Here is a 27,656-nt window from a genome sequence, read left to right on the forward strand (position 1 = left end):
GGGGTGTTTATTAGGTACAGCTCTCCTCACATTCATAACAGGAAGCAGATACGGTGGCTCCCATAGGACAGATAATGTGAGTCAAAAGGAACACACAACAATAATACACAAGGGCTACATAGTGAACATAACAAATGCAACTGTTTATTATTGATTCTCATGACAATACAATGTTGCTTTACTTTTGTTTGTAAACAATGTAATGGTAAACAAACACTGTATAACCTCAGAACGTGGTTAAAACTAATGTTGATATCATGGATGGTCAGTCCTTACATCCAGAGGTCTATCTATGCATTTGAGTGGTTACATTTCTCCAGCCCCATCCCTCAGCTTTTTACCAAATCAGTGGCAGGGTGGCTGCTTCTTTTTTTGACTACGGATTTAACGCATATTGTTAAAAAACGTTTCAAATTAAATCATGCTGACAGATTTGAATGAGATTGTATTTTAATTTTTCTTATCTGTGCTGTTTTGCACCACGGAAATATTGCATTGAGAGCCAAAACTAATCATATAGATCGCTAGAAGACTGGATGATCAAGTCCAAGACAAAATATCCAAAATTTGCAAGGCACCCAAACTTTGTCAAATGTGAGTTCTCAGTGAAACAAAGCTTTAGGTATGTTATTTATCAGATTGTTGCATTATCAACCTTAGTGTGCATTTGTGAGCTTTGTACTCTCCCATTCCTGGTCATTATAATATAAACCGTAATGTACAATATTTGCTATCAGGCCTTTGTGCTAAAGTCAAGCATTTGATGAATTAAAAGGTACAATGTTCTCATTTGCTATGCTTTTCTTTATTGATTAACAGAATGCTCAGTGTTACATAGGAATCATTTAAATGGTATTACTTTACTCAGGTTTTTCAAAATAATATCTGACTAACACAATGCAATATAATACCTTATAACCCTTTGGTATATTCAGAAAAAAATAAACCTGCTGCTAAAATATCATTTCTATAATTCAATTGTTAATTGATTGAAAACAACATTAAAGAAAACTTTCTAAATGATCTCTGACAGTGACTTTATGATATAAAAGTTAACATTGAGTGTCAGAAAAATATTTAGAAATTAAACAGATAAATTGCCATGCAAAAGCTAATATCTGGAACAATGTTGGGCTGATTCTGCCTCTCCAATTCAGGTTTTTAATTGCCATACCAGAGGTAGAGGGGCATACCATTGTTCCCAGCATTCAGATTTTTATCGATGAGGATCAAGTCGGCCTCCATATAAGGACAATCTTCCTTGTTGTTGGATGTAACGGTCAAGGCCTTGATAGGGAGAGATCCTTCTTTCTTGAACCAGACCATCACTGGCTTACCGCTTGTTCCCTCGTTGAGGTTAACATTCACCACGGTGAAACCACGCTTCCTTAGGCTGGAATCCTGCTTATGGTCGATGGAGGCATTCATCTCAGTGAGCCAGCCGTCCATTTCGGTGGATTGACGGTACCAGAGGAAGATAGGGTTTCCTCCAGAATCTCTATTGAGATCTTCATCCAGCCGGATGTAGCCCTCGTTGAAAAGGTTGATGTGTTCAGGGAATGAGATGGTGGCAGCAACGTCACAGATGTAGGTCTCACTCTTTCTCTTCAACCAGAGGGTGATGAAATCTCCTGAGTTACCGCGGTTCAGATTGCATGGTAGCCTTTCCCAGCCGAGTTTGAACTGAGTGGCTTCTTCGTTCTCATCAGTGGTGAGGAAGAGATCTACAATGGGAATGTTATACTTAGGGCTTGCACCACTAGAGTACCACAGATGGATGACGTCTCCGTCTGTTCCAGAGTTGAGGTTTACTGGGAGCTCAGTGAACCTTGCTTTTTTCAGGTCATCTTTCATTGCATCAGTGAATGAAAACTGGACTCTGGTGATGGGTTCACCATTGCCCATTCTGAACCACATGTAAACAATGGTGGTGGATGAAGTGCCTTGGTTGAGGTTGACATTTATCATGTGAAAGCCTTGGTCACGAAGCTGAAGCTCTTTTTCAGGGCTAGTGGAGATTGCAATTTCTGTGATGTATTTAGAAGCCATTTTGTGTCGTTGGAGACAAGTGTCTGTAAAGGAAGAATACAGAGTGACATTGGTCAACACCTCCTGTGTAGCAAGAAACAACACACTAACAACACCAAAGACCAGGACATAAGTATAAAGTATAAAATATAAGTATAAGTATAAAATATGAAGGAATTAGCGGCCAGCTTTACTAAGTATTTTCTCCAGGTGTTCTAAAGGGGATACATGGCTTGTGAAAATGATGACTTCAAGGATGCACCAAAACACCCTGAACAGATACTAAAACAGACAGTTGGGCTCGGCTGAGTCAAATGATTTATTATAATAATATATCAATGAATTGGTTTACTGAAAAAACAACAGTAAAAGGTATTTGTTTTCCTCTTACATCAATTATGATCCAAATTGAAGACTCTGATTCTTTGATCATCTGAATCAGGTGTTATGGTGCTAGTGGAACAAGTGAAACCCATGTATCCCACCACCACCCTGCCCTTTATAGTAACACAGACATACTCATATACACATCAGAACCCTTCATTGGAAGTAATTTCTTTACCAGTGATGTTGAGTTCTTCCTCTGTTCTGGAGTGTCTTCTCTGGGAGAAAGTGTCTTCTCTGGGAGAAAGTGTCTTCTCTGGGAGAAAGTGTCTTCTCTGGGAGAAAGTGTCTTCTCTGGGAGAAAGTTGTAGAAAGTGTTTTCACATCGAAGAGCTGAGTGTCTCTTTTATACATTTTCTCCAGTTAAGTTGGCAAATGACTCACCATTCAGAGCTCTACACAATACATATTCCTAGGAACTTTATCTTTCCTCCTCCTCAACCTACACCCCTCCTGTCATGTCCTGACCCTGGTATGAGGTCATTTTTCCCTAGTAGATTGGTCAGGGCGTGACAGAGGGGGTGTTTCGTCTATGTGTTTTGGGTTTTCTGTTTTCTAGGTGGGTTGTCTAGAGTTTCATTCTATGTTGTCATTTTCTATGTTGTGGCCAGGTATGGTTTCCAATCGGAGGCAGCTGTCATTCATTGTCTCTGATTGGAAGCCATACTTAGGCAGCCTGTTTTTCATGGGGTTTTGTGGGTGGTTGTTTTCTGTTTAGTGTATTCACCTGACGGAACTGTTGTCGGTCGTTTTCTTGTTAAATTGTATTCATGAAAAAAGTAAATATGAGCACTGTACACGCTGCGCCTTAGTCTCCATTCGACGACCCTTGTGACAGAACCCCCCACCGGGAAAGGACCAAGCAGCGTGAGAGGAGGTACCTGGATTCGTGGACGTGGGAAGAAATCCTGGATGGAAGGAGACCCTGGAGTCAGGCTGGGAAGTATTGTCGCTCGAAGGAGGAATTGGAAGAAGCCAAGAGGGAGCAACGGTATTATGAGGCGCTGTATCCTCCAATAAGGGAGGCGAAGAGACTGCCCCCCCAAAGAAAAATTCGGGGGGGCATACGGGGAGTTTGACGAGGTCAGGGGGAGCCCTGATCTAACTTCCCGGGCATTTCGGAGAGAGCCATGGAGTAAACCGGAGCCAGTCGGGGAGTCAAGCGCGGAGCACGACGCTAGATTCCGGAGAGAGGTACTGGCGGAAAGGGCACGGCGGAGCAGGCACACAGAGGGGCGAGCAATGCATTATGGAGTGATGCGCACTAGGTCGCCCATACGAACTCACAGTCCGGTGCGGTCGATACAAGCTCCTCAACGTTGCCGTGCGTGAGTTGGCCGGCAGCCAGGAAAAAGTGCGCCGGCTCAACGTATCTGGCCTCCAGTACGGCTCTTCGGCCCAGGATACCCTACGCCTGCTCCACGCATGGTACCCCTCATTCCCCAGCACAGCCCTGTTCGTCCTGTGCCAGCGCTCTGACCTTGCCGGGCTAGAGTCAGCATCGAGCCAGGACGGGTTGTGCTAGCCGCAAGCGCCAGACCTCCAGTAAATCTCCATGGCCCAGTGCGTCCGGTGCCTGCTACGTGCACTCTCCCTCAAGTGTGCACCTATAACCCGGTACGGCCGGTGCCTGCTGTGAGCACTGAGCCCTTAGTGCGTCTCCCCAGTCCGGTGAGACCGACTCCTGCTCCATGTAAAAGGCCTCCAGTGATAATTGATGGTCCGATGCCTGTAAGGATGATCCAGGGCACTAAGCCTCTAGTGATGATCCATGGCCCGGAGCCTGTAGGGACATTAAATGGCACGAAGCCTGAAGAGGTAATCCATGGCCCAGAACCTGAGGAAAGAATCCTTGGCAAGAAGCATGGAGGGATTCTAAATGGTCCGGAGCTTGTAAGGATAAACCATGGCACGATGCCTGTCGGAATAATCCATGGCCCGGCACCTGTAGTGAGAATCCAAGGTAAGAAGCCTCCTGTGATGATCCTTGGTGCGGAACCTATAGAAATGATCCATGGCATGGAGTCAGCAGCAACGGTCATTAGTCCGGAACCGAGTATGACGCCTCCTAGTCCGGAGCCTCCGACGACGCTGTTCCGTCCGGAGCCTCCAGCGACACTTCTCAGTTCAGAGCCTTCAGCAACGCTCCCCAGCCCGGGGCCTCCAGCGATGCCTCCCAGTCTGGAGACGCCAGCGACGCTTTCCAGTCCAAGGCCTTCAGCGGAGTTCTGCAGCCCAGAGCCTTCAGCGGAGGTTTGCAGCCCAGAGCCTTCAGCAGTGGTCTGCAGCACAGAGCCTTCAGCGGCGGTCTGCAGCCCAGAGCCTTCAGCGGCGGTCTGCAGCCCAGAGCCTTCAGTGGCGGCCTGCAGCCCAGATCCTCCAGCAGCGGCTTGGAGGTCGGAACCTCCAGCAGTGGTCTACAGCACAGTGAGTCTGGTAAGGATCTAGAGTCCGATTCCTTCATTAATGATGCACAGGCCTATGTTACAGAAGCAGAGGGATCTGCAGGCGGAATGGAGGTTACGCCCTGAGCCAGAGCCACTTCCATTGCTGGAGGATCGGGAGAAGAGGAAGGTTCTGGGTGGGGCACATGAGCCGCCATAGACTGTTGCCCTCCCTTTGTGTTTGGGGTTGTTGTTGTTGGGGTTTTTGGTCTGGGTGCAGTTGGAGTCTGCACCTTTGGGGGGGATACTGTCACGTCCTGACCCTTGTATGAGGTCATTTTTCCATAGTAGGTTGGTCAGGGCATGACAGGGGGTGTTTCGTCTTTGTGTTTTCTGTTTTCTGTTTTCTAGGTAGGTTGTCTAGAGTTTCATTCTATTCTTGTGGCCAGGTATGGTTTCCAATCAGAGGCAGCTGTCATTCATTGTCTCTGATTGGAAGCCATACTTAGGCAGCCTGTATTTCATGGGGTTTTGTGTGTGGTTGTTTTCTGTTTAGTGTATTCACCTGACGGAACTGTTGTCGGTCGTTTTCTTGTTTTGTTGTTAAAGTGTATTCATTAACCTGTTGGGGCTAGAGGGCAGTATTTTCACGGCCGGATAAAAAACGTACCCGATTTAAACTGGTTACTACTCTTGCCCAGAAACGGGAATATGCATATTATTAGTAGATTTGGATAGAAAATACTCAAAATTTTCTAAAACTATTTGAATAGTGTCTGTGAGTATAACAGAACTCATATGGCAGGCAGATGAGAACCTGAGCAGATTTCAAGCAGGAAGTGCCCTGTCTGCGATTTTGTAGTTCTGCTTTTGCTTGTCTATCGAAACTACAGTATCCGTGTGTGTGTGGGTGGCTGCATTTATCTTTCATGTATGTGACAGAGACAGGAGGAAAGGTCAGTCACCCAGGTCTGGTTCTCTGGAACTTCACAGTTCATCAGAATCCAAGACCATAATTCTACAGTAAATGAGTGATTCAAAGGAATCTTCTTTTATTGTTATGTGAAAGTCCATTCTGTGTAATTCCAAAGAATGTCTGTGTTTTACAACAGTAAAACTGTGACATGATAACTAGATCTCCTTTGACGCAACATGCTGCTGATATTGAAACGCCACATACAATATAATCATACAAACTTGGTTCTTTCTCTCTTTCGTATGCATATGAAACAATCTTGGTCATGCATTTTTACACTGCAAATGGTCTACATTAAATATTGAGTAAAACACTGCAATGACAAAGCACAGCTTTCAAGTACATTAGATCTCTTGTTTTGGTGTTACCCATACATAGCTTTCTCTTGGTTCCATGTTCAGGAATGGCAGAAGAATTGCAACATTTACCTGGAGCTAACTCTGCATGTAGCACTGCTGGGTGATTTGAAAGTCATTGTCAATTTATCAATAATATAGTAATACTCTTAGCAAAAGTGATCATCTTTACAATCTGTAGAAACTTCAGAGATAGATGGGAGGGGTTGAGGGTAGATTTAAATAAAATAATAACTCATGTAAAATATGCTGTGTCCATAAAATGTCTATACTATGTATAAGATGGAAGTAGAAGCATTAGTATTGTTATCCATTACTTTTTCCAAATAGGGGAGGAGTTTGGGGAAGATAATAAAGAAGGAAAATATGTATAAAAAAACAAAATATATAGTACCAGTCAAAAGTTTGGATTCACCTACTCATTCAAGGGCTTTTCTTTATTTTTACTATTTTCTACCTTGTAGAACAATAGTGAAGACATAAAAACTATGAAATAACACATACGGAATCATGTAGTAACCAAAAAAGTGTTAAACAAATCAAAATATATTTATATTTGAGATTTTTCAAAGTAGCAACCCGTTGCCTTGATGACAACTTTGCAAACTGTTGGCATTCTCTCAACCAGCTTCAAGAGGTGGTCACCTGGAATTCATTTCAATTAACAGGCGTGCTTAGTTAAAAGTTAATTTGTGTAATTTTTTTCGTTCTTAATGCGTTTGAGCCAATCAGTTGTGTTGTGACAAGGTAGGGGTGGTATACAGAAAATAGCCCTATTTGGTAAAAGACCAAGTCCATATTATAGCAAGAACAACTCAAATAAGCAAAGAGTAACGACACTCCATCATTACTTTAATACATGAAGGTCAGTCTTTGAAAGTTTCTTCAAGTGCAGTCGCAAAAACCATCAAGAGCTATGATGAAACTGGCTCTCATGAGGACCGCCACAGGAAAGGAAGACAAAGAGTTACCTCTGCTGCCGAGGATAAGTTCATTAGAGTTACCAGCCTCAGAAATTGCAGCCCAAAATAAATACTTCACAGAGTTCAAGAAACAGACACATCTCAACATCAACTGTTCAGAGGAGACTGCGTGAAACAGGCCTTCATGATCAAATTGATGCAAAAAAACACTACTAAAGGACACCAATGAGACTTGCTTGGGCCAAGAAATACGAGCAATGGACATTAAACCGGTGGAAATCTGTCCTTTGGTCTGATGAGGCCAAATTTGCGATTTTTGGTTCCAACAGCCGTGTCTTTGTGAGTCGCAGAGTAGGTGAACCGATGATGTCCACATGTGTGGTTCCCACTGTGAAGCATGGAGGAGGAGATGTGATGGTGTGGGGGTGCTATGCTGGTGACACTGTCTTTGATTTATTTAGAATTCAAGGCGAACTTAACCAGCATGGCTACCACAGCATTCTGCAGCGATACACCATCCCATCCGGTTTGGGATTAGTGGGACAATCATTTGTTTTTCAACAGGACAATGACCCAACATACCTGCAGGCTGTGTAAGGGATATTTCACCAAGAAGGAGAGTGATGGAGTGCTGCATCAGATGACCTGGCCTCCACAACCACTCGACATCAACCCAATTGAGATGGTTTGGGATGAGTTGGACCGCAGAGTGAAGGAAAAGTTTCCAACAAGTGCTTAGCATATGTGAGAACTCCTTCAAGACTGTTGGAAAAGCATTCCAGGTGAAGCTGGTTGAGAGAATGCCAAGAGTGTGCAAAGCTGTCATCAAGGCAAAGGATGGCTACTTTGAAGAATCTAAATATAAAATATATTTTGATTTGTTTAGCACTTGTTATGAAATAATTTCTTTCAAATTTTTGGGATATCGTGTGGTGGATATTTATTAAAAATACAATCAAATGAGAAGAGACAAACGTATCACACAAGTCCGAGTTATACTTAAACTAAATCTTTATTCAAATAACTTATCAACAAGGGAGCTGGTCTTCATACCCACACAAGGTGGATAGAGTGAGAACCCACTGAGTGGAGTTAGTATATATCCCAGAAGCTACCTCAGGATAGGTCAGGATAGGTGTGACCTCAGAGATGACGTACAATGGTTCCAAACCCTAACCCCACACATCCTGTGCCAGACCGTAGGCCCCAAATACAAAGAACTTGTTGTTTTGTTCAGTACTTAAGACATTTGTTGTTACTTAGTTTCCACCTTGAACTAGGGGAGAGAACAATCTCCCCCTAGGAGGAGGTGACTGACGCACAGACACTGTGGAAACAAATGATTGGTTCCCATTACTCACGCCATCCCGTCACATGGTTTTCAATAGGTAAAGACACATTCACTTATGGAAACAATGTTTCCGTCTAACCTCCTTTGCCCTATTCTCTTTCTGATATTCTGCATAGCAACAGCAACATGTGATAGACAAACCTGACTTCTCCCCTCTCTGGGCCCCAGGTGACTGAGGCTCATATGAGGGAGGGAGTGCAGCTGCCAACACCAGACTCCGAAAGGAGACATTCTAATGACAAGAGATCAACAGTTCATTCATATAAGCATATTCTGCAGATAAGATATCTTAATTACCTTTGTTACTTAGCTAATTCTGATTTCTCCACCACAACCGAAAGAGCTATTCAAATAAAAAATGAAATAGCTAAATGATCCATAGTACGCCCATTTTAAAACGATTCGGCTCAACCCCCATTTGCTTTATATTGCAATATTTTATTACAGTGATCAGATTATGAACATGTATTTTGTCATGTGTTTTCATACCAATAAAGTTTTTAATATTTTATAAATGTATACTATTATTTCAATAACTAGATCTAGAACCTATGCTGTCATTAAGCTGTGTTGGTACAATGTTAACTAGCGTGTAGCTAACCTCTTCATAACAGGGTCATGCTAGTTAGACAGGAAACAGATGACAGCACTTCCAAACGGGAGATACTATCTGAACCTGTCCAGTGGTTGTTTTGTATACACTGTGATTTTAACTGATTTTGTATTTGTCAAAGGAACTAATCATTGTCTTTTGTTGAATTAGTATTTTTATATATATATTTGACGCTACATGCTGCCGTTGACAGATCAACTTATTGACAACACCTGCTATTGGATTAGAAAGGCCACATACAATAAAATCCAACTTTATTAGCAGCAATTTACACGTTATATCATTATATCATCTTTTCAGAGATTCTTATCTACTATGCCTACTAATCATTGACTTTATATATTACAATGCGGTTTTATACTTTGATTATTTCACATGCACACGAGAGAGAGAGAGAGAGAGAACCAAGCTGGCAACAAATCAATCCCTTTTGAAGGGAGTTTATGTAAGCTAATTGTAGGTAACGTTTAAATAAAATATCTATATATTCTTTGTTCAATAAAAAATATCCCACACTTCCAGAAATCACCAGGTGCATTTCACCTTTCAAATCCAAACCAATATGAATTCATGACCTGCTGGTAAATGACAGTGTGTGTTGGCGACTGCATTTATGTTTCATGTGACAGGCACAGTTGGGCAGGCCAGTCAACTTACTAGCAACTCAAGCTATCTTACAGAGTAGCTAGCTAGCTAGCTAGCTAAAAGCTAGACTATACTGTAGCTAGCGACCAAAACTGAATATTTATCATAACAAACGAATGTCATTACCATCATAATACACTAAAACATGAGATGACAGTCAGAAAGTATAATTGGGGCATCAGTCTACTCAGTGACACCCACAGAAAACATTGTGTGAACTCTTCACAGTTGTATTCTGCTAAATGACTAACATGTATTCTATATGAGTGTCACTGAAAATGCTGATACCCCAATGATACTTTCTGACTGTTGCCTCCCATTTTAGTGTATTGTGATGGTAATGACATTTGTTTGTAGGACCTCAATGCAATTCTGTCTAATACATCTACACTGTGAATTTAACTGATTTTGTATTTGTCAAAGGAACGAATCATTGTTTTTTGTTGAATTAATATATATAACAGCCTTCCAACTTCTACATTTATCTAGTCCACATTTTGCATGATTACACTATTTGTATTCATTTGCATCACTTTCTATGAGGGTGTCATATTCTTCGTCTTCTGATGAGGAGTAAGAAATATCGGACCAATATGCAGTGTGGTAAGTGTCCATACTTATATTTTTATTTAACCGGGAACACTAAACAAAACAAGAAAATGAACGACAGTCCTGTAAGGTACTACGACTATAAAAAGATACAACTACCCACAAAACCCATGGAAAAACACCCCTACTAAATAGGACCTTCAATTAGAGGCAACGAGGAACAGCTGCCTCCAATTGAAGGTCAGCCAAATTAACTAAACATAGAAATATAAGAACTAGAACGAACATAGAAATATATTAACATAGAACATAACCCCAAAACACACAAAACAAACACACCCCTGCCACGTCCTGACCAACTACAATAACAAAATGACCCCTTCTCTGGTCAGGACGTGACAGAGGGTCTTTTTTAAGGCGAACTGAAAATGACACTAGAGTCCCACAGTGGAGGTGTCATAATACCCATAAACCCAGCGCTCAGGGAAATGGTTCCAACTGTTTCCCCACCATAAATGTTTCCCATAGGGGATTTTAGAAACAATCAAGATAAGGGCTGTGTTTTGCATAGGCTTACCCTGGCGTGATGTAAATGACTAACATGTAAATCTCCTACTATATTCCCGTTAAACTGAGACATCACATGACATCATGCCCACACCTCCAATTGACTCAAATTATGTCAATTAGCCTATCAGAAGCTTCTAAAGCCATGACATCATTTTCTGGAATTTTCCAAGCTGTTTAAAGGCACAGTCAACTTAGTGTATGTAAACTTCTGACCCACTGGAATTGTGAAACAGTGAATTATAAGTGAAATAATCTGTCTGTAAACAATTGTTGGAAAAGTTAATTGTGTCATGCACAAAGTAGATGTCCTAACCGACTTGCCAAAACTATAGTTTGTTAACAAGAAATGTGTGGAGTGGTTGAAAAAACGAGTTTTAATATCTCCAACCTAAGTGAATGTAAACTTCTGACTTCAACTGTATATCATTAATTATTCAAATCGACAAAACCATGATATTATGTCTGATTGTACGTTTGGTGAAAGTAAGGAGCATTACAAACCAGAGACATGGAGATAAGACAGATATTTTACACTTCTTTTACTTCCATCCCAAGGCTGTGTTACTACCACCCCACCGGCAGGTACCAAAGTAACATAGCAGTAGTTCAGTTATGGGTTCATTTAATTTAAACGTATTTACATTAGAAATGAAATGACCGTTGCTAATGGTATAGGACATACAGTGGGGAGAACAAGTATTTGATACACTGCCGATTTTGATTTAGTTGGTCTCATTCTTTCAACAGTTCCAATCCAAGAGCCAATGCTGTTTAGAAAATTCCAGGTGTTTCCCTTTCTTGGACGACATGAAATAGGGGTCTTTGGCCAGCCACACCAGTATTGAAATAGAGGTCTTTGGCCAGCCACACCAGTATTGAAATAGAGGTCTTTGGCCAGCCACACCAGTATTGAAATAGAGGTCTTTGGCCAGCCACACCAGTATTGAAATAGAGGTCTTTGGCCAGCCACACCAGTATTGAAATAGAGGTCTTTGGCCAGCCACACCAGTATTGAAATAGAGGTCTTTGGCCAGCCACACCAGTATTGAAATAGGGGTCTTTGGCCAGCCACACCAGTATTGAAATAGAGGTCTTTGGCCAGCCACACCAGTATTGAAATAGAGGTCTTTGGCCAGCCACACCAGTATTGAAATAGAAGTATTTGGCCAGCCACACCAGTATTGAAATAGACCTATTTGGCCAGCCACACCAGTATTGAAATAGGGGTCTTTGGCCAGCCACACCAGTATTGAAATAGAGGTCTTTGGCCAGCCACACCAGTATTGAAATAGAGGTCTTTGGCCAGCCACACCAGTATTGAAATAGAGGTATTTGGCCAGCCACACCAGTATTGAAATAGATGTCTTTGGCCAGCCACACCAGTATTGAAATAGAGGTCTTTGGCCAGCCACACCAGTATTGAAATAGAGGTCTTTGGCCAGCCACACCAGTATTGAAATAGGGGTCTTTGGCCAGCCACACCAGTATTGAAATAGAGGTCTTTGGCCAGCCACACCAGTATTGAAATAGAGGTCTTTGGCCAGCCACACCAGTATTGAAAATAGGTCATGGCCAGGCACACCAGTATTGCAATAGAGGTCTTTGGCCAGCCACACCAGTATTGAAATAGAGGTCTTTGGCCAGCCACACCAGTATTGAAATAGAGGTATTTGGCCAGGCACACCAGTATTGAAATAGAGGTCTTTGGCCAGCCACACCAGTATTGAAATAGAGGTCTTTGGCCAGCCACACCAGTATTGAAATAGAGGTATTTGGCCAGCCACACCAGTATTGAAATAAAGGTCTTTGGCCAGCCACACCAGTATTGAAATAGGGGTCTTTGGCCAGCCACACCAGTATTGAAATAGAGGTCTTTGGCCAGCCACACCAGTATTGAAATAGAGGTCTTTGGCCAGCCACACCAGTATTGAAATAGAGGTCTTTGGCCAGCCACACCAGTATTGAGAATAGGTCATGGCCAGGCACACCAGTATTGCAATAGAGGTCTTTGGCCAGCCACACCAGTATTGAAATAGAGGTCTTTGGCCAGCCACACCAGTATTGAAACAGAGGTCTTTGGCCAGCCACACCAGTATTGAAATAGAGGTCTTTGGCCAGCCACACCAGTATTGAAATAGAGGTCTTTGGCCAGCCACACCAGTGTTGAAATAGAGGTCTTTGGCCAGCCACACCAGTATTGAAATAGAGGTCTTTGGCCAGCCACACCAGTATTGAAATAGAGGTCTTTGGCCAGCCACACCAGTATTGAAATAGAGGTCTTTGGCCAGCCACACCAGTATTGAAATAGAGGTCTTTGGCCAGCCACACCAGTATTGAAATAGAGGTCTTTGGCCAGCCACACCAGTATTGAAATAGAGGTCTTTGGCCAGCCACACCAGTATTGAAATAGGGGTCTTTGGCCAGCCACACAAGTATTGAAATAGAGGTCTTTGGCCAGCCACACCAGTATTGAAATAGAAGTATTTGGCCAGCCACACCAGTATTGAAATAGAGGTCTTTGGCCAGCCACACCAGTATTGAAATAGAGGTCGTTGGCCAGCCACACCAGTATTGAAATAGAGGTCTTTGGCCAGCCACACCAGTATTGAAATAGAGGTCTTTGGCCAGCCACACCAGTATTGAAATAGAGGTCTTTGGCCAGCCACACCAGTATTGAAATAGAGGTCTTTGGCCAGCCACACCAGTATTGAAATAGAGGTCTTTGACCAGCCACACCAGTATTGAAATAGGGGTCTTTGGCCAGCCACACCAGTATTGAAATAGAGGTCTTTGGCCAGCCACACCAGTATTGAAATAGAGGTCTTTGGCCAGCCACACCAGTATTGAAATAGAAGTATTTGGCCAGCCACACCAGTATTGAAATAGAGCTATTTGGCCAGCCACACCAGTATTGAAATAGGGGTCTTTGGCCAGCCACACCAGTATTGAAATAGAGGTCTTTGGCCAGCCACACCAGTATTGAAATAGAGGTCTTTGGCCAGCCACACCAGTATTGAAATAGAGGTATTTGGCCAGCCACACCAGTATTGAAATAGAGGTCTTTGGCCAGCCACACCAGTATTGAAATAGAGGTCTTTGGCCAGCCACACCAGTATTGAAATAGAGGTCTTTGGCCAGCCACACCAGTATTGAAATAGGTGTCTTTGGCCAGCCACACCAGTATTGAAATAGAGGTCTTTGGCCAGCCACACCAGTATTGAAATAGAAGTATTTGGCCAGCCACACCAGTATTGAAATAGAGCTATTTGGCCAGCCACACCAGTATTGAAATAAAGGTCTTTGGCCAGCCACACCAGTATTGAAATAGGGGTCTTTGGCCAGCCACACCAGTATTGAAATAGAGGTCTTTGGCCAGCCACACCAGTATTGAAATAGAGGTCTTTGGCCAGCCACACCAGTATTGAAATAGAGGTCTTTGGCCAGCCACACCAGTATTGAAAATAGGTCATGGCCAGGCACACCAGTATTGCAATAGAGGTCTTTGGCCAGCCACACCAGTATTGAAATAGGGGTCTTTGGCCAGCCACACCAGTATTGAAATAGAGGTCTTTGGCCAGCCACACCAGTATTGAAATAGAGGTCTTTGGCCAGCCACACCAGTATTGAAATAGAGGTCTTTGGCCAGCCACACCAGTATTGAAATAGAGGTATTTGGCCAGGCACACCAGTATTGAAATAGAGGTCTTTGGCCAGCCACACCAGTATTGAAATAGAGGTCTTTGGCCAGCCACACCAGTATTGAAATAGAGGTATTTGGCCAGCCACACCAGTATTGAAATAAAGGTCTTTGGCCAGCCACACCAGTATTGAAATAGGGGTCTTTGGCCAGCCACACCAGTATTGAAATAAAGGTCTTTGGCCAGCCACACCAGTATTGAAATAGAGGTCTTTGGCCAGCCACACCAGTATTGAAATAGAGGTCTTTGGCCAGCCACACCAGTATTGAAATAGAGGTATTTGGCCAGCCACACCAGTATTGAAATAGATGTCTTTGGCCAGCCACACCAGTATTGAAATAGAGGTCTTTGGCCAGCCACACCAGTATTGAAATAGAGGTCTTTGGCCAGCCACACCAGTATTGAAATAGGGGTCTTTGGCCAGCCACACCAGTATTGAAATAGAGGTCTTTGGCCAGCCACACCAGTATTGAAATAGAGGTCTTTGGCCAGCCACACCAGTATTGAAAATAGGTCATGGCCAGGCACACCAGTATTGCAATAGAGGTCTTTGGCCAGCCACACCAGTATTGAAATAGAGGTCTTTGGCCAGCCACACCAGTATTGAAATAGAGGTATTTGGCCAGGCACACCAGTATTGAAATAGAGGTCTTTGGCCAGCCACACCAGTATTGAAATAGAGGTCTTTGGCCAGCCACACCAGTATTGAAATAGAGGTCTTTGGCCAGCCACACCAGTATTGAAATAGAGGTATTTGGCCAGCCACACCAGTATTGAAATAGAGGTCTTTGGCCAGCCACACCAGTATTGAAATAGAGGTCTTTGGCCAGCCACACCAGTATTGAAATAGAGGTCTTTGGCCAGCCACACCAGTATTGAAATAGAAGTATTTGGCCAGCCACACCAGTATTGAAATAGAGCTATTTGGCCAGCCACACCAGTATTGAAATAAAGGTCTTTGGCCAGCCACACCAGTATTGAAATAGGGGTCTTTGGCCAGCCACACCAGTATTGAAATAGAGGTCTTTGGCCAGCCACACCAGTATTGAAATAGAGGTCTTTGGCCAGCCACACCAGTATTGAAATAGAGGTCTTTGGCCAGCCACACCAGTATTGAAAATAGGTCATGGCCAGGCACACCAGTATTGCAATAGAGGTCTTTGGCCAGCCACACCAGTATTGAAATAGAGGTCTTTGGCCAGCCACACCAGTATTGAAATAGAGGTATTTGGCCAGGCACACCAGTATTGAAATAGAGGTCTTTGGCCAGCCACACCAGTATTGAAATAGAGGTCTTTGGCCAGCCACACCAGTATTGAAATAGAGGTCTTTGGCCAGCCACACCAGTATTGAAATAGAGGTATTTGGCCAGCCACACCAGTATTGAAATAAAGGTCTTTGGCCAGCCACACCAGTATTGAAATAGGGGTCTTTGGCCAGCCACACCAGTATTGAAATAGAGGTCTTTGGCCAGCCACACCAGTATTGAAATAGAGGTCTTTGGCCAGCCACACCAGTATTGAAATAGAGGTCTTTGGCCAGCCACACCAGTATTGAGAATAGGTCATGGCCAGGCACACCAGTATTGCAATAGAGGTCTTTGGCCAGCCACACCAGTATTGAAATAGAGGTCTTTGGCCAGCCACACCAGTATTGAAACAGAGGTCTTTGGCCAGCCACACCAGTATTGAAATAGAGGTCTTTGGCCAGCCACACCAGTATTGAAATAGAGGTCTTTGGCCAGCCACACCAGTATTGAAATAGAGGTCTTTGGCCAGGCACACCAGTATTGAAATAGAGGTCTTTGGCCAGCCACAGCAGTATTGAAATAGAGGTCTTTGGCCAGCCACACCAGTATTGAAACAGAGGTCTTCGGCCAGCCACACCAGTGGTGGGTTTGGTGTTGAAAGAAGAATGTATAAGCAGAAAACAACCCCATAATTACTGTCATGACTTTCCTGATCAGGTCAGGGTACAGGAGACCACCACCCTACAGATTATCTCCCAAACCCCCAACAGAGGAGGAGAGATCTAGGGGTCTGAAGATGTGGGGGTTTTATGACCCCTCACGCCCATAATTAACCTTAGGCCACAGAGAAATTCCTTTGTCCTCACAATGGAGAACTGGCCTCAGAACATTAAACATGCAATAAAGGGACTTTGGAACAATGGTTTCCGTCAGCCACAATGGTGGTCATGACGAGAGGTGGAATATGAAAATGTATGTAACTTTTGTATTGTTATTAAAGGTTAAGAGATGACATTATTATGAAAACATTGTACCTTTAAGAGTTTTCCCAGTATATGCCTGATGTTTCTACATTGTACGTTGTGTGGAAAATATCCAAATCAAAGAGAATGTTTTGGTAAAGATGAGATGTGAAGGTAGTGTCTAAAATAGGATTTTAGTCAAATCTAGGCCTTGCCCCTTAACTTGGTCCGCCCAGAGAATTGCCCTAAAGGCGGTTACGCCCACTTCTGACCCGAGGGTATAAGACAGGAGAGTGAAGAATTAACATAGGAGACTAATTGACCCCAAGCTGCAGCGAAGGTCTAACAAAGTCAACGAACCCCAAAACGAAACACAAGGTTGAAGACAAAGAAATCTTTTTCTACACGAGCTACGGACGAGTAGCTGTGTCTAAGCGGGTGAATTCAAGCCGAACCACCCAGCCTCCACTCTCCATTGAATCGTGGTATCTACACCGTTCGAGTCCGAAGCTGTGAGCTCTGAGCTACAGAGCTGTCTGTCCTCAGAAGACCCCTTTCAGATCAAGGGCGAGGGATCAGACCCCTAAGCCAAGAAGGACACTGACATCGTGAGGACAACCAGAGAGTTGCACCGGAGAAGTGCGTCATTGAGAAGCCTAAACGACACACGCGGAGCTTCCCACCTGAGACCTCCAACACGTAATTACATCATTATATTCTGACCCATAAGAGCGGCAGTTCGGGGCAAGTTTAGGTTTAAATAAGCATGGCTGACAAATGAACCAAATGTATATTTCTCTCGTGTACTTTCTTGGTTTCTCTCTCTTTTAAATCCCCATTTTGGGTAACACGTGCCATAGTGTGTTGGCCCGTTATACTAAGTCCTAATCAATAGCTATACTGTGTTTTGTGTATGTGTATTTTTATCATCATTTTAGCTTGCTAGTAAATAAATAATCAACTAAGATTGGTGTGGTAAACTCATTGGTGGGACCCGGGTCCGTGCAGATTCCCGGATTATGCGACGTTCAGACATGAGACAAGAGGTTGATTAATTTAGCGACTGTTGTAAAATCGATATTCTGATATCTTTTGAGTTAATTTGGGAAATAGAAACTCAATCCAAATACTGTTCCCATGGTGCCCCAGGTTGATGAGTTAATAACTGCTTGATTCATCGCTTAATTCATTTAATCACGCACTTATAAACCGTTAATCATTCGATGAGCAACAGTCGTCACATTAACTAATACAACGTCACGACACTACTGTAAAGAAAACAACCCCATACGTACTGTAAAGAAAACAACCCCATCAGAAATCTGATGTTAAGGCGTGATTTAGCTTCTACTGGTCCTGGGGCCATATTAAGGTCAATAGCATCATGAACTTCACCCAGTACCAGGACATTTTAGCCCAAAACCTGGTTACCTCTGCCAGGAGACTGAAACATGGCCGCAATTGGATTTTCCAGCAAGTCAATAAACCCAAGCACACATCAACATCTACAAGCAGGAGCAATGACTTCAGCTCAGTTGGCTAACTACCCTAAATATTCTGAAACTACTCCATATTTCCTAGCCTGGTCACAAATCGGTAAAAAAAATAAACTTCCTCATTATGACACACACCTCTCTATTGTCATTGGTTGCACTAATTGTACTGTTTGTCTACATAACCTGGTTCAAGTATTCATGACATCACCCTGAAGAAGGCACAGTGATGCTGAAACGTTGGTAAATACCCAATAAATGACTGGGAGTTTATATATATGGAGTGTGAGACTCTCTTTACTTTGATAGTTTATAGTTTATTCACCGTTAGTCAGCACCTCCACACAAACACATTATTCTGGGAGTGCATCAGCTCATGGTTTTAATTCAGATTCTAGAGTAACCCATAAGTGGATCAAAAGTACATTTTTAAAAGACACAGATATTTCAAACAAGGTTTTAATTTTGATTTCTTTCTTTCTTTTATTGTGTGAGTTTGGTCCCAGTGTGCTTGTGGACATTCTCCCTTGTTGTCACCCATTTGAATATATGTGAAATACTGGTGGAAGAGAGACAATGTTCACCCAGAAAACTGATCCAATAAAGATAACACTTTTTGAATTTGAAAACCAACAAAAAACAAAGCCTCAGCTGTTTCTTCTCGTTTAGGTGGATATCAAACCCTGTGTGGTTGTTTTGGTAACACCTGGCCTACCCTCTCTTCCAGGTGGTTCTCCCAGGGTATGTGGAGGCCTTCCCTCATCCTGGCTACCCTCTCTTCCAGGTGGTTCTCCCAGGGTATGTAGAGGCCTTCCCTCATCCTGGCTACGCTCAAGGAATCTCCCCCAGACTCCCCTACACTATGCCAGGCCATGGAGCCACCCCCCACCCCAACCACAGCCACATCCTAGATAAGCCTACCCGATGTTGGGGAAGCCCCGAGACAGAGTCCCCCTCAACAGTCTCTGGTCCGCCCTGGTCCAGGCCAACCACCAGACCACCAGATAGCAAAGCTGGCCAAGAAGCAGACAGACATGTTTGAGTTCCAGGAGAAATCCCTCCCTCTAGTGGCCAGAAGGTGGAATAGCAGCACTCTCTTTCCTGAACCGTTGTAGCACCAGAGATTAAATTCAGTTGTTTTTATATTTGTATATTAAGATATACAATCCTCTCTCTTTCTATCTCCCATTGTGTGAAAAAAGCCCATTGCTCTGATGTGTTTCACCATCTTTACATTGTACATATGTCATTCCCACATTTGAAGACCTGTAATAATGAAAGATGAGTGTTGGTTTATCCAGGACAGTATCCTTAGCAACCCACAGAGGAGTATGTGAGTACAGTGAGTTGAGATCTGCCACCATGTTTGAAAGAAACACACTTTTCAGAACACGTGTGCCTCATAAATTGTTGTTATTGTGTCGACAAACACTTGAATCAGAAGGATGCCAACAACAATTTCACTTGTTTCTTGACAATGCCTCCAAACTGCCTTTAACAATGAACGTGATTATAAATCCAGTACCGTAGCCCTTTCCTTGGACACAGTAAAGTTGGACTGGGTTTAACACAACTGTATATAAATGTCATGTGTTTCTAAACAGAAAGGAGAGAGGACTCTTTAAACGCTGACACGATGCTCAGTTAGATTTCTCTTTTCTTTAGCACTTGATACATAAGCCAAATGAAATCATACATTAACCACAGAATCCACTCAGCAAATGTTACAGAAAGTATGTATTGCACTGTAATGATTCTACATAACACTGTCATATCTGTGTTCTACACAATACATTTCTACATTCTGTAGTGTTTGCTCATTTTCTTTCCCCTAGTAATGATCAGATAAGATAAAATCCAGACTGACACTTTAACACTTTAGGATTGGAGATGTGCATCTCTGTTATAATGAACAAAATCCCCAGGAGTGTGTCACGTCCTGACCATAGTAAGACGTTATTTTCTATGGTAGAGTTGGTCAGGGCGTGACAGGGGGTGTTTTTCTATGTTTTGTATATCTATGTTCATGTTCTAGTTTTGTATTTCTATGTTGGATTTGTTTAGGATGATCTCCAATTAGAGGCAGCTGGTTCTCGTTGTGTCTAATTGGAGATCATACTTAAGTAGGGTTTTTTTCCACCTGGGTTTCTGGGAGATTGTTTTTGAGTAGTGTATGTTTCACCTCTGCGACACGGTTTGTTGTTTTTGTTACTTCAGTTTATTGTTTATGTATTGCATAGTTTCACGCTGAAAATAAAATGTGGAATGACACACACGCTACACTTTGGTCGGCTCATTCCTACGACAGCCGTGACAGGGATTGGCACAATGTCCTCTAGTAGGTATAATGGTACAATGCTGTTCCATATGGACAGAGGTGGACTGGGACACTGGTTTGACCTTTGAAGACCAAGGTCATCTGACAGTAGTGCATCCTTGGTATCAAAGTGCGAATGTCTATCCCGATGAGTTTGATCTCCTCCTTGATGATTATACTGTAACTTTAACGTTTCATTTAGATTTTTAACGAGAACCAGTTGAAATGCACTTTATCCTAAAGGTATATGTCTGTTATGTTAACTGTTGCTGAACACAAAGGTGAAAAGGTCAGGGCAGCTCCCAGTCCTGGTGTTTTGTCCTCTCGTTTCCAGTGAGTGAACACATATTGTCGGACGGTTGCTCCTTCGGAAAAGTATTCAGACCCCTTCTCTTTTTCAACATTTTGTTATGTTACAGCCTTATTCTGAAATGTATTAAATACATTTGTTTTCCTCATCAATCTACACACAATACCCCATAATGTCAAATACTTGTTTTTAAAAAATGTTTTTATTTTTTTTGCAAAATGTATTAAGAATAAAAACAGAAATACCTTATTTACATAAGTATTCAGACCCTTTGCTATGAGACTCAAAATGGAGCTCAGCTGCGTCCTGTTTTCCTTGATCATCCGTTTCTTAAACTTGATTGTATTGTACCGTATTGTACTGTATTGTACTGTATTGTAAAATAAACCCTTTCTGTCTGTCTGTAGATGATGACCAGATTTGTGTAGAAATGAACACATTTCCCATTGTTAATGCTGATACGTCAGTCTGAAGAGAGAAACAGGATACTAGATTGAGATTTGAATCTTTGCAGATTAACTCAATAAAAGTGATGACAGATTGGCTATTTGATGGTGAATGTGGTTTGTGACTTTAATTTAGGATTTATTTCTGAATGTAAACTGGGTGGTTCGAAGCACTGAATGCTGATTGGCTGACCGCTGTGGTATATCAGAACGTAAACCACAGGTATGACAAAACATTTATCTTTACTGCTCTAATTACATTGGTAACCAGTTTATAATAGCAATAAGGCACCTCTGGGGTTTGTGATATATGGCCAATATACCACGGCTAAGCTTTATTGGCCATATACTCTACATTGCTTTGGTGCCTTCAGAACAGCCCTTAGCTGTGGTATATTGGCCGTATACTCTACATTGCTTTGGTGCCTTCAGAACAGCCCTTAGCCGTGGTATATTGGCCATATACTCTACATTGCTTTGGTGCCTTCAGAACAGCCCTTAGCCGTGGTATATTGGCCGTATACCACACCTCCTCAGGCCTTATTGCTGAAATATAAATAGGTGTTAATCAAAGGGATTCTGATGAGATACAAGCATTATTGTTTTTTCCCTGATTTGAATCCTTCTCTTCTCAGTTGTTGGTTGAGAGATGTATGAAGGTTGCTAAGGAAGTCATCTATGGGAGGGAAAGAGAATCAATCAATTTATAAAGTGTTGGCACTAATTCTCCAGAGGTCTACCATTATAATAGACAACAGCATCAGACACCCTAACATGCGTGGCTGTCACATATACTGTAGGAGGTCATTGTAAATAACAATTTGTTCTTATCTGACTTGCCTAATTAAATAAAGGTTAAATAAAACAATAACAAATAAATAATGCTAGGACGTACTTTATAAAACAGCACGTTTGAAGTCAGATTGTCATGAAAAATGACAATGTGAACAAAATATGAATATGAAGTTATTTTCATTGCATTATTTGAGGTCTGACAACACTGCATCTTTTTAGTTATTTTGACCAGTTTTCATTTTCTGCAAATAAATGCCCTAAAGGACAATATTTTAATTTGGAATTTGGGAGAAATGTTGTCAGTAGTACATAGAATAAAACTAAAATGTTAATTTTACCCAAACACGTACATATAAATGGTAAAACCAGAGAAACTGATCATTTGGCAGTGGTCTCTTAATGTTTTCCAGAGCTGTACATATATGGATGAGTGATGTCAGAGCGGCATGGACTGAGATACCATAGAATAGCATAGAATACAGTATATATACATATGAGATGAGTAATGCCAGATATGTAAACATTATTAAAGTGACTAGTGCTCCATTTATTAAAATGTCCAGTGATTTCTAGTCTATATCTATCGGCAGCAGCCTCTAATGTGCTAGTGATGGCTGTTTAACAGTCTGATGGCCTTGAGATAGAAGGTGTTTTTCAGTCTCTCTGTCCCAGCTTTGATGCACCTGTACTGACTTCACCGTCTGGATGATAGCGGGGTGAACAGGTAGTGGCTCGGGGGGTTGTTGTCCTTGATGATATTTTTGGCCTTCCTGTGACAACGTGTGCTGTAGTTGTCCTGGAGGGCGTGTAGTTTTCCCCCAGTAATGGGTTGGGCAGACCGCACCACCCTCTGGAGAGCCTTGCGGTTGCGGGCTGTGCAGTTGCCGTACAAGGCGCTGATACAGGATGCTCTCAATTGTGCATCTGTAAAAGTTTGTGAGGGTTTTAGGTATAAAGCCAAATTCTTTAGCCTCCTGAGGTTGAAGAGGCTCTGCTGCGCCTTCTTCACCACACTATCTGTGTGGGTGGTCCATTTCAGTTTGTCTGTGATGTGTATGCCAAGGAACTTGAAGCTTTCCACCTTCTCAGTGATGTCCTTGTCGCATCGCGCACTAGTGTCTCCGGTGGCAGGCCGGGTAGAAAAAGGGGTAAAATAAAAATAAAAAGAGAGAGAATACTGTTATGTTGAAAGAACGAGACCAGCTAAATTCTTTATAAACTGCTGGGGTGTTTATTAGGTACAGCTCTCCTCACATTCATAACAGGAAGCAGATACGGTGGCTCCCATAGGACAGATAATGTGAGTCAAAAGGAACACACAACAATAATACACAAGGGCTACATAGTGAACATAACAAATGCAACTGTTTATTATTGATTCTCATGACAATACAATGTTGCTTTACTTTTGTTTGTAAACAATGTAATGGTAAACAAACACTGTATAACCTCAGAACGTGGTTAAAACTAATGTTGATATCATGGATGGTCAGTCCTTACATCCAGAGGTCTATCTATGCATTTGAGTGGTTACATTTCTCCAGCCCCATCCCTCAGCTTTTTACCAAATCAGTGGCAGGGTGGCTGCTTCTTTTTTTGACTACGGATTTAACGCATATTGTTAAAAAACGTTTCAAATTAAATCATGCTGACAGATTTGAATGAGATTGTATTTTAATTTTTCTTATCTGTGCTGTTTTGCACCACGGAAATATTGCATTGAGAGCCAAAACTAATCATATAGATCGCTAGAAGACTGGATGATCAAGTCCAAGACAAAATATCCAAAATTTGCAAGGCACCCAAACTTTGTCAAATGTGAGTTCTCAGTGAAACAAAGCTTTAGGTATGTTATTTATCAGATTGTTGCATTATCAACCTTAGTGTGCATTTGTGAGCTTTGTACTCTCCCATTCCTGGTCATTATAATATAAACCGTAATGTACAATATTTGCTATCAGGCCTTTGTGCTAAAGTCAAGCATTTGATGAATTAAAAGGTACAATGTTCTCATTTGCTATGCTTTTCTTTATTGATTAACAGAATGCTCAGTGTTACATAGGAATCATTTAAATGGTATTACTTTACTCAGGTTTTTCAAAATAATATCTGACTAACACAATGCAATATAATACCTTATAACCCTTTGGTATATTCAGAAAAAAATAAACCTGCTGCTAAAATATCATTTCTATAATTCAATTGTTAATTGATTGAAAACAACATTAAAGAAAACTTTCTAAATGATCTCTGACAGTGACTTTATGATATAAAAGTTAACATTGAGTGTCAGAAAAATATTTAGAAATTAAACAGATAAATTGCCATGCAAAAGCTAATATCTGGAACAATGTTGGGCTGATTCTGCCTCTCCAATTCAGGTTTTTAATTGCCATACCAGAGGTAGAGGGGCATACCATTGTTCCCAGCATTCAGATTTTTATCGATGAGGATCAAGCCGGCCTCCATATAAGGACAATCTTCCTTGTTGTTGGATGTAACGGTCAAGGCCTTGATAGGGAGAGATCCTTCTTTCTTGAACCAGACCATCACTGGCTTACCGCTTGTTCCCTCGTTGAGGTTAACATTCACCACGGTGAAACCACGCTTCCTTAGGCTGGAATCCTGCTTATGGTCGATGGAGGCATTCATCTCAGTGAGCCAGCCGTCCATTTCGGTGGATTGACGGTACCAGAGGAAGATAAGTTTTCCTCCAGAACCTCTGTTGAGATCTTCATCCAGCCGGATGTAGCCCTCGTTGAAAAGGTTGATGTCATCTTGGAATGAGGTGGTGGCAGTAACGTCACAGATGTAGGTCTCACTCTTTCTCTTCAACCAGAGGGTGATGAAATCTCCTGAGTTACCGCGGTTCAGATTGCATGGTAGCCTTTCCCAGCCGAGTTTGAACTGAGTGGCTTCTTCGTTCTCATCAGTGGTGAGGAAGAGATCTACAATGGGAATGTTATACTTAGGGCTTGCACCACTAGAGTACCACAGATGGATGACGTCTCCGTCTGTTCCAGAGTTGAGGTTTACTGGGAGCTCAGTGAACCTTGCTTTTTTCAGGTCATCTTTCATTGCATCAGTGAATGAAAACTGGACTCTGGTGATGGGTTCACCATTGCCCATTCTGAACCACATGTAAACAATGGTGGTGGATGAAGTGCCTTGGTTGAGGTTGACATTTATCATGTGAAAGCCTTGGTCACGAAGCTCTTGCTCCCTTTCAGGGCTAGTGGAGATTGCAATTTCTGTGATGTATTTAGAAGCCATTTTGTGTCGTTGGAGACAAGTGTCTGTAAAGGAAGAATACAGAGTGACATTGGTCAACACCTCCTGTGTAGCAAGAAACAACACACTAACAACACCAAAGACCAGGACATAAGTATAAAGTATAAAATATAAGTATAAGTATAAAATATGAAGGAATTAGCGGCCAGCTTTACTAAGTATTTTCTCCAGGTGTTCTAAAGGGGATACATGGCTTGTGAAAATGATGACTTCAAGGATGCACCAAAACACCCTGAACAGATACTAAAACAGACAGTTGGGCTCGGCTGAGTCAAATGATTTATTATAATAATATATCAATGAATTGGTTTACTGAAAAAACAACAGTAAAAGGTATTTGTTTTCCTCTTACATCAATTATGATCCAAATTGAAGACTCTGATTCTTTGATCATCTGAATCAGGTGTTATGGTGCTAGTGGAACAAGTGAAACCCATGTATCCCACCACCACCCTGCCTTTTATAGTAACACAGACATACTCATATACACATCAGAACCCTTCATTGGAAGTAATTTCTTTACCAGTGATGTTGAGTTCTTCCTCTGTTCTGGAGTGTCTTCTCTGGGAGAAAGTGTCTTCTCTGGGAGAAAGTGTCTTCTCTGGGAGAAAGTTGTAGAAAGTGTTTTCACATCGAAGAGCTGAGTGTCTCTTTTATACATTTTCTCCAGTTAAGTTGGCAAATGACTCACCATTCAGAGCTCTACACAATACATATTCCTAGGAACTTTATCTTTCCTCCTCCTCAACCTACACCCCTCCTGTCATGTCCTGACCCTGGTATGAGGTCATTTTTCCCTAGTAGATTGGTCAGGGCGTGACAGAGGGGGTGTTTCGTCTATGTGTTTTGGGTTTTCTGTTTTCTAGGTGGGTTGTCTAGAGTTTCATTCTATGTTGTCATTTTCTATGTTGTGGCCAGGTATGGTTTCCAATCGGAGGCAGCTGTCATTCATTGTCTCTGATTGGAAGCCATACTTAGGCAGCCTGTTTTTCATGGGGTTTTGTGGGTGGTTGTTTTCTGTTTAGTGTATTCACCTGACGGAACTGTTGTCGGTCGTTTTCTTGTTAAATTGTATTCATGAAAAAAGTAAATATGAGCACTGTACACGCTGCGCCTTAGTCTCCATTCGACGACCCTTGTGACAGAACCCCCCACCGGGAAAGGACCAAGCAGCGTGAGAGGAGGTACCTGGATTCGTGGACGTGGGAAGAAATCCTGGATGGAAGGAGACCCTGGAGTCAGGCTGGGAAGTATTGTCGCTCGAAGGAGGAATTGGAAGAAGCCAAGAGGGAGCAACGGTATTATGAGGCGCTGTATCCTCCAATAAGGGAGGCGAAGAGACTGCCCCCCCAAAGAAAAATTCGGGGGGGCATACGGGGAGTTTGACGAGGTCAGGGGGAGCCCTGATCTAACTTCCCGGGCATTTCGGAGAGAGCCATGGAGTAAACCGGAGCCAGTCGGGGAGTCAAGCGCGGAGCACGACGCTAGATTCCGGAGAGAGGTACTGGCGGAAAGGGCACGGCGGAGCAGGCACACAGAGGGGTGAGCAATGCATTATGGAGTGATGCGCACTAGGTCGCCCATACGAACTCACAGTCCGGTGCGGTCGATACAAGCTCCTCAACGTTGCCGTGCGTGAGTTGGCCGGCAGCCAGGAAAAAGTGCGCCGGCTCAACGTATCTGGCCTCCAGTACGGCTCTTCGGCCCAGGATACCCTACGCCTGCTCCACGCATGGTACCCCTCATTCCCCAGCACAGCCCTGTTCGTCCTGTGCCAGCGCTCTGACCTTGCCGGGCTAGAGTCAGCATCGAGCCAGGACGGGTTGTGCTAGCCGCAAGCGCCAGACCTCCAGTAAATCTCCATGGCCCAGTGCGTCCGGTGCCTGCTACGTGCACTCTCCCTCAAGTGTGCACCTATAACCCGGTACGGCCGGTGCCTGCTGTGAGCACTGAGCCCTTAGTGCGTCTCCCCAGTCCGGTGAGACCGACTCCTGCTCCATGTAAAAGGCCTCCAGTGATAATTGATGGTCCGATGCCTGTAAGGATGATCCAGGGCACTAAGCCTCTAGTGATGATCCATGGCCCGGAGCCTGTAGGGACATTAAATGGCACGAAGCCTGAAGAGGTAATCCATGGCCCAGAACCTGAGGAAAGAATCCTTGGCAAGAAGCATGGAGGGATTCTAAATGGTCCGGAGCTTGTAAGGATAAACCATGGCACGATGCCTGTCGGAATAATCCATGGCCCGGCACCTGTAGTGAGAATCCAAGGTAAGAAGCCTCCTGTGATGATCCTTGGTGCGGAACCTATAGAAAT

At 42.8% G+C, this 27,656-nt stretch overlaps 2 protein-coding genes across 2 annotated transcripts; both read right to left on the reverse strand.

Annotated features, from left to right (window-relative positions):
• Nucleotides 1-1,055: 1,055 nt before the first annotated feature.
• Nucleotides 1,056-2,722, reverse strand: LOC145864302 (uncharacterized). The gene is made up of 2 exons (XM_082969893.1): nt 2,591-2,722; nt 1,056-2,072 (listed from the first exon to the last, which is right to left on the reverse strand). Exon 2 carries the CDS (start codon nt 2,047-2,049, stop codon nt 1,162-1,164), a length of 888 nt encoding a protein of 295 aa, XP_082826019.1. The 5' UTR covers nt 2,050-2,072; nt 2,591-2,722; the 3' UTR covers nt 1,056-1,161.
• A 20,673-nt stretch (nt 2,723-23,395) lies between these two features.
• LOC106591807 (uncharacterized) lies at nt 23,396-25,980 on the reverse strand. The gene is made up of 2 exons (XM_082969894.1): nt 25,864-25,980; nt 23,396-25,345 (listed from the first exon to the last, which is right to left on the reverse strand). The coding sequence occupies exon 2, from the start codon at nt 25,320-25,322 to the stop codon at nt 24,435-24,437; it is 888 nt and encodes a 295-aa protein (XP_082826020.1). The 5' UTR covers nt 25,323-25,345; nt 25,864-25,980; the 3' UTR covers nt 23,396-24,434.
• Between the last annotated feature and the right edge of the window lie 1,676 nt (nt 25,981-27,656).

The sequence above is a fragment of the Salmo salar genome, chromosome 26 (assembly GCF_965601325.2).
Source record: "Salmo salar chromosome 26, fSalSal1, whole genome shotgun sequence".
NCBI lineage: Eukaryota > Metazoa > Chordata > Actinopteri > Salmoniformes > Salmonidae > Salmo > Salmo salar.